The 12688-nt window shown below is 37.8% G+C and overlaps 1 protein-coding gene across 1 annotated transcript; it reads right to left on the minus strand.

Moving 5' to 3' along the window:
- Positions 1 to 9795: 9795 nt before the first annotated feature.
- On the minus strand, positions 9796 to 11781 carry LOC107087376 (C2 calcium-dependent domain-containing protein 4C-like). Its single transcript, XM_015378919.1, has 2 exons — positions 11661 to 11781; positions 9796 to 11567 (listed from the first exon to the last, which is right to left on the minus strand). Exon 2 carries the CDS (start codon positions 11538 to 11540, stop codon positions 10194 to 10196), a length of 1347 nt encoding a protein of 448 aa, XP_015234405.1. The 5' UTR covers positions 11541 to 11567; positions 11661 to 11781; the 3' UTR covers positions 9796 to 10193.
- Between the last annotated feature and the right edge of the window lie 907 nt (positions 11782 to 12688).

The following is a 12688-nucleotide window of genomic DNA, read 5'->3' on the forward strand; positions in this document are numbered from 1 at the left end:
AGATGTGAGCTTCAATATGACTTAAATAGAATGGGACAGATTCTATCAACTCATGGGTTGAAATAAAAGCATCCCTCACATGAAAGGCGGGATCTCCATGGTTTCCCTCTCAGTGCTGGGTCATGTTGCCATGGGAGTACAAGGCTCTTCTGAATGAGGGAAAAACAGAAGGGCAGGCAGGAAGTGTCATCTTTCCTTTTGGGTTTTACATGAATGTGTCATTATCCATTTTAGAAAAAAAAAAAAAGTAATTTCAGTGTAGCCAAATTAGAAAAATAATATGCATACACATTTTTAAGTGAATTAAACCAGTACTGTAAAGATATACACTCTCACACAAACCTCAATGTCATTATAGATTGTTTGCCTTGCTGTGTAAAGACCATTTGGATAACATTGTGCCATGCTCATGTTGATCTTTATGCAATTACCCATTACACCAGTCTGTACCTGTCTCTGAGGAAGGTCAGAAACATGAGGAGGTGGGAGGATGGTAAAAAAAAAAAAAAGGCAAACGGGGAAGAAATGTTAAAACCCTCAGTAACATTTAAGTATCATTAAAAAAAAAAGAAACATGTTGAAATACAAATTCAGAGAAATTTTAAAGATAATATATTACATTTTTTAAAAAGAATGTTATTTGTCCTTTGTGGTTATTTGAAAAATATAATAATATTTATCAGGATTCAAAGAAGCCAACAGTTTGTGTACATCTCAGGTTTGAAATCTAAGGCTACCTCACATTCTTTATTTCCAGTACAAGGAATTCATCCAGTAGTTAAGGGGTCTCTCAAGGTCAAAGAGATCAACCAATAGAAAACACCTTCTAAATAATTGAGCAACCTGAAGAAAAAATTATATTTTATTTAAAGTTTGGACAGAAAAGTTGATTTAGTAGGACGTGTTTTATAGATTTTAAAATGTAGCTCTCCTTTCAAAAATAAATCGTAATTCTTTACAAACTTTAACTTCTTTATATTTAACCTTCTTCTAACTCAGAGTTTGTGCAGTTTTTTCACAGTCTTGCCAAAACATTTTAATCCCAAATAAAAGATTATTGGTGCTGCAGTGGAACAGAGATCATTTTTCTTATTAAAATGGAAAATGTATGCTGCTAAAATGCCATTTGTTATATTTGCCATAAATCTTAGGTTAGGTTTAATTATCTATTCAGTCTTTACTGAACCACCCATATCTGGATTATTTAATGTGAAGCAGTAAAGTGACCACAAATTGCTGATGTCTCCAGTATAACCTCATTTGGAATCATTATTAACCACTAATGGCTTTACTTGTACAATATAAAGTTGTAATGGTGGTGATAAGCTGCCCTCCCAAGCCAATCACTCTTACAGCCTTAAGAAGGGTGAACCTAGCACTTCTTCAGGGTTGACTGAGTCTAAACACCTTTGTTCTGTTTATATAACTCTCATTTGATGTGAGGAGGTCCAAGCTACAGAAGGTTTGGTTGTTATGTACTAACATGTCACGCTTGGACTCAGCTCCATGCAGTGCCTAAGGTGATTGAGTGGCTGGTGTAACACAACACAGGTACACAGGCTAAATGAGGAGTCTGCTACGTGCAGAAGCACCACACTCTGGTCTTCTCTTTATTACTAACAGTAAATGACAGTACATTTGTTAATAGGGTTGTTAGAGCAAATGGATTTTTGTTTAGTTTATTTAGCAAATGTTATACCTTTATAATCTGAGAAAGATTGGTTAATTAAGTGATTTTGAAAAGAGCATATAATTGTCTAATTCATTTAGACAAGACTGAGCTCATATCGTAGACGACATTTGTTTTCATGTCTGAGTGTTTCTGCTTCGGTCTGATCTGGTTTCAGCTTACCTGTTTTTTTCCTCACAGTTGTGATAAAAAAAAAAAAAAAACAGATTCCCCTCTCATTGCTCATACTGGTCACATACTGAGAACCATGTTAGTTTGAATGGAGGGGCCATAAAACAGTGACGCTGTGTAACTAAAACAACAATGAGCACCATCACTGACATCATGGAATATTCTAGTCACTCTTAACCAAATAATTACAGTATTGTCTGACTTTGTAGGGTTGTGTAAATATTGGTAAAATAAAAGGAAAAGTGATGGAAGAATCTATAGTTTTTTTTACAATACAAATCTCAGGCATTTCTTTTTTCTATGTCTGTCTTGTCTTATCCTTTATTTATGTTTTCTCTCCATCTTTTCACCAACTCATTAGCTTCCCTTTCCTACTATGGGAAGATTAACACTGTTCTATCAAGACTATGTCAGGCCCGTCACATGAGGTGGCAGGACATGACCGGTACTCAAGTTGAGGGGAGATGAGGGGGGATGGCAACCTCCCTCTTAGAAAGATCTTTAAAATCATCCCCCTTCATAAATGACCATCCCCCCCTTTGACATTTTATTATTGGATGTCTAAAATTTCTATTATGTATTAACAGTAATGACAATATTATTGCACTTTTAACATTTGGTGGATGGTGGGCTTACGAGTAGCCTGAGCAAGATAAATAAAATCAAAAAAGTGACCTACAATGACTATAAAGCTGATCCCAGTGGGAAATTTGTCCTCTGGATTTGTCCCTAACTGTGTAGGGGCGGTGATAGCCATGCCAGTCCAGGGACTGACTACAGTTTTACTGCAATGTGCCTTGGTGAAGGTCAATGAATGCCGTACCTAACATGTAACAACCATACCATGGATATTGCCTAGGCTAATAGTCTATATTAATTAGGCTATGTAAGCTTCCAAAGAAAAAGAAAAATTCCACCTTCTCCCTTTCCTTTTTTTTTGCAACTTGACTATTGGTCATGGCAATAGATTTGCAGTTCTTCTCTATCAGGAGTAAAGATACACTTTTATACATTTTCTTCCTGGATTAGTGAAGCATAAAATAATCCAGTCTCAGTCAACATCAGGATTAAATAATATGTCTTGATAGTGAATCAGGGTTTGGTTGGACTTAAATCAGGCTATTACAAACATAGGGGGGGGGGGTTTATTTGTAGGCAGTGTAGTACATGTCAAGGGTGTGCAGAGGAGATTTCGAAGAAGGGGGTTAATGAGGGGAATAAGTAGGCCTAATAAATAAATGAAACTGAGTCCAAGGCTTGAGTTGTTTTTCTGGACAGAAAAGGTGGTACCAACCCTTCACCGTGGTCCACTATCAGTCTGTGTATTTGTTTATCTGCCTGCTTGTGCCTCAGAACAGGTTCTTGCAGGCATTGGTCAGGGGACAGATGGTCCTTATCACTGTGGCAGCCTAATGTAGGTGCGCTTGACTGGGGTTTATTGCCTTAAGGCGGAAAGGGGAGTTGTGGTGGGATGTTGATCATCCACAGCACCAATAGGGAGGCAGATTTTATATCACTCCTAAGAGTTAAAAGCATCAGAACAGAGGGAAAACAGAGGGAGGGATGGAATAATCAGTAGACTAGGTAAAGGAAACTTTACTAAACCTTAAACTTTGGAGCAACATCCACGTTTATTGCTCTACATTTTCCTTTTTCTCAGAATTTGCATTTGTTCTCCTACAGCCTAGGACTTAAGTTAATCTCCTTCATTTATCAAAACTATCAAACCAATATTTAATACCGTAATGACAATGTAAAAAAAAATGTTTCGAGCTTGCTGCAAATTTATTATAAATAGAAAACTATTGAATTTCCTGTGAGTATTTACTTAGCCATCAATTTCAACATCACATTGTTTTCATGCTTGATGCCATCTCTGCTACACAAATGGAGTCAATTTGTGATGAACTAAGCTGAATGGTATGATTTGGAAAGGCACACATCAGTCTACATCAGATCCCACAGTTGGCAGGGCATATTAGAGAGCATATTCTATAATCTTTGTGCTGCTTTAAACACCAGAATTTTCCCATTGTGGGACAATAAAGGGATTTTCTATTCTATATTGGAAGAGGTTTGGAACTACCAGTACTCTTTCTACAGCTGACTGGCTGTCTAAATTGAGCAACAAGGGGTGAAGGCCCTTTGTCAGGGAGGTAACCAGAAACACCATGGTCATTGTAAAAACTCCAGCATTCTTTTTTAGAGAGACAGTAAGCTTCCTGAAGGAGAATCCATCAGGTTGGTATGGTAAAATGGCCAGACCAAAGTAAATCCTTAATAAAAAGGCAAATGGCAGCACATCTGAAAATTGCTAAATTGTAAAGGAGGACCTTCAGGCATTAGGAATATAGTTCCTTGGTCTAATGAGAAAGATATTTAACGCTTTGGCTGGAATGCCAGCTACTATGTTTAGAGGAAACCAGCCACTGCTATATTGAAGCATAGCAGTGGTAACCTTATGCACTGGAAATGCCTTTTAGCAGCAGAAACTGGCAGACTAGTGAAGATAGAGGGATAGATGATTGGAGCAAAATACAGATAAATAATACAGAAAATGAGATGAAAACCTGCTCAATAGCTTTATTGTTGTTTTGGACTGGGGCAGCGACCACAAGCACAGAGTTGAGACCTCACAGGGGTGGTTTCTAGATCACTCTGTGAATACCCATGAGTGGCCAGCTGTAGTTCTATTTAACTTTAAAATGTGTGCATTTCAAGGACTTACCGTGGTTAGCTTTTATTTTTATCATCACTTACTTTGATCGACTGAGACAAACTAGGACTTTTTCCCATATCTGCAGAAAGAGGAAATTTGCTGCATCTAAGATCTCCTATTGGTCAAATGCCAAAATTATGAGAACAACCACATACTGTAGTAAGATCTTTGCCGATTGGCTGCATATAAATCATGAGCTTCTATAACTAATAGGGGAGCAGGAAAGTGTAAATATCTCTGTAGAGATCTGAAAAAGGCTTTTATCTCCATCCAACATGATGGAGCCTGAGATGTACGGTACTTGAAAGAAGATGGGGCAAAACTGCTGACGAAGGTGTGCTAAGTCAAAAAGACTTCACGTTGTAAATGCTGCCAAAGGTTAAACAACAAAGTTTTAAACAAAAGATAGTAATTCATTAATGTGATTTAGTGGCTTTTAATTTTAATGGATTTGCAACAATGTAAAAAAAAACAACTTTTGTGTGTAGAATTTTAAGGAAGGAAATTATATTTATGCCATCCACCATCCAACAATCCATCCATCCATTTTCTTCCACTATATCCGGGGTTGGGTCGTGGAGGCAGGAGTCTAAACAGAGATGCCCAGACTTCCCAACCCACACACACTTCCTTCAGCTGCTCTGGGGGGATCCTGAGGCAACACCAGGTCAGCTCCGTGACATAGTCCCTCCAGCATGTCCTGGGCCTTCCACAAGGCCTCCTCCCAATGGGAAATGCCTGGAACACCTCCCGAGGGAGACGACCATGAGGCATCCGGAACAGATGTCTGAGCCACCACAGCTCCTGAAGTAACCCGGAGATACTTGAACTCCTACACTTAAGACAAGGACTCTCCACCGACCTGAAGAGGGGAGTCCACCTTTCTCCGGTTGAGAATCATGGCCTCGGATTTGGAGGTGCTGATACTCATAATGTTAATGGTATGTTATTATTATCTGGAATAATTCCATAATACAGCTATGTTGAAAAAGGTATAGCACTGTGAATTATGTCCAGATGCACTGCATTGAATGTATAAAATAATTATCAAACTCCACTATTCCAGAAATTAATATGTCATGTCAGATGACCTAGGATGTTTTCTAAAGGGCTGGTTATACTCCCGCAGCAGTGTGTCGCAGTGAACTTGTCGCAGCTATGACGCAAATATTTTTGATTTATGCCCAATTTTGAAGTGTGGTCTGCGCTGTTATTCCATACCACAACGCAAGATGGACAATAAAATACTAGCTGTGGGTCTAGATACGGCCGAGGCAGTGAGGAAGTTGAAAAATGCAAGAGGCAAGTTTGTGTAACCATGGAGGGACATATGAGGGCAAAAAGGAGCGGGGATCCAGGTGGAAAAAGGGTCCCAGCGTTCTCGCACGCTTCGCTCTTTTAGCTGGTCCATCTTCACAAATCGTTTTTCACAATGCCGGTCATACAACAAAAAACAATCGGGTAAGGTACCAAACAGGGAATACGCATATTGTAGAGAGGATGTAGATTTGACCAATCCGAGGCCTCCTGTCTGCGGCAGTGTCTGTGGTCGCCTACACTTTCAGAGAGGTGCACACGCAGAGGACCTGGTTTCTGAGTATAAATCAGCCTTTACTGTACATTTGTATTTTTATAGAAAAAAAAAAACATTTAAAAAATACATAAAATTACAAATTGTATAATTTACTATTGTAAGATTTGAGATAAAATTAAACTCAAGAGGACTTCAGTTAAGTATTAATGCAATATTATTTATGGCAAGTAAAGTGGGATAATAAAAAAAATAAAAAAACACACACATTTTTAGGACTTAGGTCTTCTGATAGCAATTTATCCTTTTCAATGTCATAAAATCCCAACAAAATGAGTTGAGGTCTGTGTTTAAGGCAGGGGTTGTCGGATGGACTCTTCATTGTATAATGTATTTCAAGGATAAATGTTGCAGTGAATTTAATTAAGTTTTATATTAACTTATATTATTATTGTAGGATTATTATATTATTATTTGTATTTTATATCCTCCCACAGTCCAAAAACATGACTGTTAGGTTAATTGCCTTCTCTAAATTCTTCTTAGGTGTGAGTGTGTGCATGAATTGTTGTTTTTCCTGTTTGTCTGTGTTGCCCTGCGATGGACTGGCGACCTGTCCAGGGTGTAACCCGCCTATCGCCCGTAGACAGCTGGAGATAGGCACCAGCACCCCTCGTGACCCTATTTGGGATAACTCTGGCAGAAAATAGATAGATGGATATTAATAATGACAATATTATTGAGAATGTTTTTTTTAATAATACACTGGATTAAACAGATACACCAAGATTTGAATTAAGATTTGAATCAAGATTTGATTTAGATTCTAATAATTATGATAATTTTCAACTTGTTGTACAACTACAGAATATGTAAGGCCAAGAAATAAGAGAGAAATTATGTGAAGACCTTGAGAAAAATCAAGGTAATCTAGTTTACCACATGAAACCTGACAATTAATACTCATAACCTTCTAGTTTACTCTATTTTATTCCAGCTTTAAAGAGCTGCAAAAGCAACATAAGACCATTAAACAAATACTTTTTTGGTATTTATTTGATGTTAGTATTACAAACTTAATGTAGAAAGTATATGACGTGATTGCACTATCTTATTTTAACATTAAATAACATAAGCTGTTGTTCTTGCGTTATCCCAACAAGTTCTCTGTTCTCTGGACTTGGTAACAAAGATGCTGTGCTTTCTTTAAAAAAAAAGATAAGCCTGAGAACATAAGAAACTGGTATGAACTGGATGATTAAGGTTTTCTTGTTACATGTTGAAATGTATGCCACTGTTCTGAACCAAAATAGTAACCTGACAAAACAGAAAACAAGATAAGAGACCATGTTTAAACAAACTCTCAGAGGGGAAGCTGTTAAATGGAAACTTGTGATATGGTTAGAGAAGGAGATAGCATTCATACTGAAAAACGTTATCTTTTCACCCATTGAACCTATTAGTTTTGATTCAGATTTGAAGTGAAATGGATTCCAAGTATTAAAGCATGTTTTTAGGTTATAAATATAGTTGTTGCCCCATCTAATGCTTGTTGTAAACATGCATTAGATGTGCAAAGTGTAACAGTGATGAGCAAATGTATCCAGGCAACTGTTCTAGGACACTTGAGATTAAGCAAGCGTACTTCCCTAGTTCAGCTTTTACATTTATGGAGAACAGTTTGTGAGGAGACAGATGTTTCCCACAGAAGATATTGTTAAATTATCAATGTGAAGTCTGGCTCTGTCTTTAACAATGGTATCAAACAAAAAATATTTAAATTCAGTCAGTCAGTAATGGGGGAGTGGTGCCCTAGTGGTTAGGGCGTGGAGCTCGGAATCCTGAGGTTCTTAGTTCGAGCCCCACTTCCACAGACTGCCACTCTGGGCTCCTGAGCAAAAATACCCGTAACCCAGTGGCAGCCCACTGCTACCCGAGGGGATGGGTTAAATGCAGAGAGTTCATTTCATTGCTCTGTACTCATGACAGTGTAATGACGGCTGAACATTAAACCAAAATTTATACATCATGTTTCTGGAGGAGTTTGTGGTCAAAATGGTCTCTTACTGTAGGCCAAATCAATGGGTCAGTGAAAGGACAATTTTAAATGCACACTTTACAAAACATATTACACATTACAAAAATCTAAAACATTTAACTGAGAACTGGCTTCATTATTTTTGATTCCAGAAGTTTTTATCTGTACATTATTTACTGTACATGTGAATGAGAGCAGGATCCCTGCAGTTTAATGGATCCCTGCAGCTCCTTAAAGGTATAGTGGACGATTTCCGTGAATTTTTGAAAGACCCACCCTATCTACTTAAAAAAAAAAAATTGCACACGCACAACCCTGTATCAGCTCTTGCAAGGGAATGCTTATTAAATGTTTACAAGAGCATGCATGAGCCCATTTCTCCTTGTGCACGCTCTGTTTAAAAGTTGTTGCTTGCATCACTCTTACAAGCTTACTTTCTAAAAGAAGATTTGCAATTTTTCCACTATGTCAGACTAACCACTGGTAAATGAAAATGGGGACAAGCAAGTAGGACAGCCTTACGTAAACATATCACAAGAATGATTGACAATTAGGAGGACCACTTATTTTGATGATCCACCCGGAAAAAGAACATCCTCCACTGCACCCTTAGTAGTTCCCATGGGCATCTTCTCTACTTATTACTTTGAATGACCTAACTGGTCAATTGAAATTGACAGCAATATATTGGCGGGCCAATATAATTAACTTAATTATAAATTAAGTTAATTAAATTAATTATACAATTTGCTCTTATATGTAAAAACATGCATAATTCATTTCATATATCAGCATTACAACATATTTACAACATATTTTATAACACTAAAAGGAAAGAAAAAGATCTCCAAGATTTACTGTTAAAATCCCTTCGAATCTTATCAGTGGTTTACCAGATAAGGGATTGAGGTCATAAACTTTGATTTAATGCCAATTGTTTCACAGCTGAGTCAACAGTGAGTAGTGCTGAGCAGAATAATTCACCTTTACAGATATTGTCCATTGTCCAATGTATGGATGTCTGAAGGTGTCTTCTAGATAGATTTCTTCTAAATACTAACATTACTATTTTAATAAAAGAACAGAGAGAAATTTAGACCTTTGAGACAAATAATCTGGATAAGAATCAACATGGAAAATTATATATTCCAAAATGAAAGGCCTCTTAATTTTCTTTATTAACAATATTAATACTAACAAAGGTAGATGGCTTTATTATTATTATTATTACAACTGATAATATGTTATTTGTTGTTTTAACATTTTGTTAATCCAGTATACTTGTGAGACTGCTTTTAAAGCTTTTCTGAACCATGGGAAACGTTTTTAATCTTTAACTACTCGCAGCAGTTGAAGCCCTTTTCTTTTAAGTCTGATCTTTTTGGATGAAAGCAGCCGTATATTACCGTCTCATGAGGGGATGTGTTGCTCTGCTGAATGTGGTAAATAATTATGCTCCATATCGAGAAATCCTGTTTTTAAACGATTGAATCATTTCAAGTTTATTCATTATTTTAGCTGTAGAAAAGTTACAGTAAAAGTATATTTTATAGAAGAAAGAAACATATGGTAAAAAAAAATGAATCGTAAAAAAACATACGTTTTAGAGCTAAAAAAATTTATTAAATACAAATCCATTGGTTGAAGAGTAGGAAATATATACATAATCAATGATGATTCGATGACAGACAAACCTGCAAGGTTTCTGGTTTCTCATTATACTTTAATCATTTGAAAGGTCAGAAAGTAAACAACAGGCTTAGAGGAAATATGAGATGCTTGCTGTCTGACTAAACAAGCTGTTGTTGCATCCTCGTTAACAAGATATCATCTAAATATTCAACTAAGTATTTCACTTATACCACAAAGGAAACACATTTTCAATGTTTTACTTTGTGTTTATGACATTGTATAATGATCTACTCTGAAACAGATTCAAGACAAACATCCTTAGTGCATTCCATAATTAAATAAATACAAAACTGTAAGTACAATTCTTCAAATAAATAGCCCCAACACAAACCTGTTAAATAGGCAGTTAAATCTACATTGTTACAATGCTTGATAGAGGGAGATCACAGTCCCCTAGGAGATAATCTCTTTTCAGGGTGCACATTTTGTTCACCACTTTGAAGCGAAGCGATCGCTGGCTAAGGTCCTCCTCTGAGATACCATCAAAGAAGAAATCTTCATTGAAAATGGGATTGCGGCTCTTTCTTATGACAGTGCTGCGCTGCTTCTGGAGTTTTCCAGGGACCAGGGAGAGGCTGACGCTGCAGTTGATAATCTTTGGGTCAATGGAAACAGGATAAAGGCCCTCAGCGCTGATCAGCCGAACTCGCAGTCTTTGGTTATCTGGACAGTACTCTGCTGAGAGTCTGAGGCTGCCATCTTTTCCTACAGGCACCATTCTTTCCTTCATTACCCTCTCTCTGTGCAAGGTCAAGTCCATCGGGAAGATGTTGGGTGGTGCCAGGCTGTAGCTGTTGGGCAGGCCTTCTGCTAGCCCTTCTGAGGCCCTCCTCATGATATTTGGACTGTTGTCTGTGGAGCTGCCCTCGTCTGTTGACAAGGAATTGTTTCTGGACACCATTGCTTTTCTTATGTTCCTTGACAGCAACAGTTCATGGCTCAGTGCTTTGAAAAGGGAAGACTTACCAGGACATCTGGACAGCAGGGGCGAGCTGAAAGGGGATGATTCAGTAGAAGATGTTGTGTCACTGTCCAGAGGGGCCTGCCAGTTCAGAGTGCAGCCCCTGGGTGAAAGCCTGGAGGTCAGGTTGTTGAGGCTGAATGAAGATGGGCAGGAGGATGGTGAGGTGGAGTGGGAAAATTTGGTACATGTGCTAGAACGACTCCTGGGCAGCAGCAGAGGAGAGGAACCTAAGTCAGAATGGAAAATGGACTCCTTTCTCCTAGTGTGGGGACTCTCTAATAAGGTGCAAAAGCCATAGCTGGTCTGAGCTTTGGCCAGATGTGGGAGGGATAAGGCGGCCTGGCTCTGGGGATCTGCGTTTGTGGTTTCCTCATCACTGCAGCCATCACAAGGGCTCTCATCCACACTTTCTACTTGAATTATATGAGGATTTAGTGGTGGCTCATAAAATGTCACTTCAGCCTCTGGTTTAGCCTTTTCACAGGGAGAAATCCTGATGGCACGAGCTGTTCCCTTCAGTTCGGAGTTCTTCTCCTGCAAGGATAAGATTGTTGGTGGTATGCAGAATTCTGGGATGTTGTCAGGGGTGATGATGTTAGGACAGCGAGGAATCCGCTTGGATTTGTCAGTCTTTTCTCCTAACATGATGGCACTTATTTTAAAGTTGAACTCTGCTGACGGGACAGGCAGGTTAGATCTTTCTACTGACGTTCGAATCTTCTCCACCACCCACATGGATCCTCTAGCGAAAGGCAGGAAACTCTGCAAAATCACAATTGTATATGAATTTGCTGCTCTTAGAATAGATTTTTAAAAAACATATGTTATCCTAAAACATAGTAGTAAATTGCCTACCTTATATGCTGAAAATGAAGATAATCCAAATGGTTGTTTCTAATGTACAGCTTAGACAGCAAGAATTGATCTTTCCAGAAGAAGGAGGGTCTGCGGTTCTGCCAGGTTGACGCACAGAGATGTTTTAAATGAAGCAGGACAGCAATAAATCTAACCCACACCCCCTTTGGCTACTGAACCAGGATCCACCCACTTTCCTTTTACTGGTGCTGGTTCCCATGGTGATATCTAAATCAACACAAAGCTCATAGACCCAAAGTAGATACCGTGCTGCTCAGAGTGATGTAGGCCCTGAAAGGGCACCGACCACTTTTTTTCATAAATTACTTTTTTCCAACTCATGTGTTGCTTTTTCCAATGTGTAAACACAGGCTCTTACATCAATGTTAACAATTAGATGTTTTAAAAACCACTTTACATACAAGATTAGGCCATGAATACAAATCCGCAATCTTTTAAGATTACGTTATAATAAGGGCCTGAAGGGTTTTTAATTGAGAAAGTTGGTTTATGCTCTGTTTGTCACTTTGTGCTGTTAAGTAATAATAAAAAAAAACATTTTAGACTTGATCATTATATCAGGAAATCACCACATATGTTTTGCGGTAATATTAAATAATAAGTATTTTAGTCTATCTTTTTTTGTTAGAAATTTTTAAGTGTCTCAGTTTTAAGCTAAAACATTTGTCCACACAAAAAACGCTATGAAGTACTACATAGTACATTAGGATACATTTAATCAAATGTTACAGTTTAAAAAAAAATATCACTTTTTAATTATAACTGTTGGCCTTAAGGGCTCTAGGTGTTGCTCGTAGACCAATGCTGCTCTCTTGTGGGACAAGAAGGAAAGCTACAGGATCACTGATTTCATCCAGAGATGAGAATACTCGTTTTTTGTGCTAACATAATTTAGTATTACACTTTGGCTTGATACATTTATATAATATATTTGATACATCATCATGGTTTTACAGCTGCTTAATGTAGCAGAGTGTATCCACTTTATGCTGTCTCCAAACATGCTC

Source organism: Cyprinodon variegatus, unplaced genomic scaffold (genome assembly GCF_000732505.1).
Source record: "Cyprinodon variegatus isolate N-32 unplaced genomic scaffold, C_variegatus-1.0 Scaffold182, whole genome shotgun sequence".
NCBI classification, from domain to species: Eukaryota; Metazoa; Chordata; class Actinopteri; order Cyprinodontiformes; family Cyprinodontidae; genus Cyprinodon; species Cyprinodon variegatus.

Bases quoted from the DNA above. Each gene is read 5' to 3' on its own strand.
- LOC107087376 (XM_015378919.1), bottom strand. From the start codon at position 11,540: ATGTGGGTGGTGGAGAAGATTCGAACGTCAGTAGAAAGATCTAACCTG.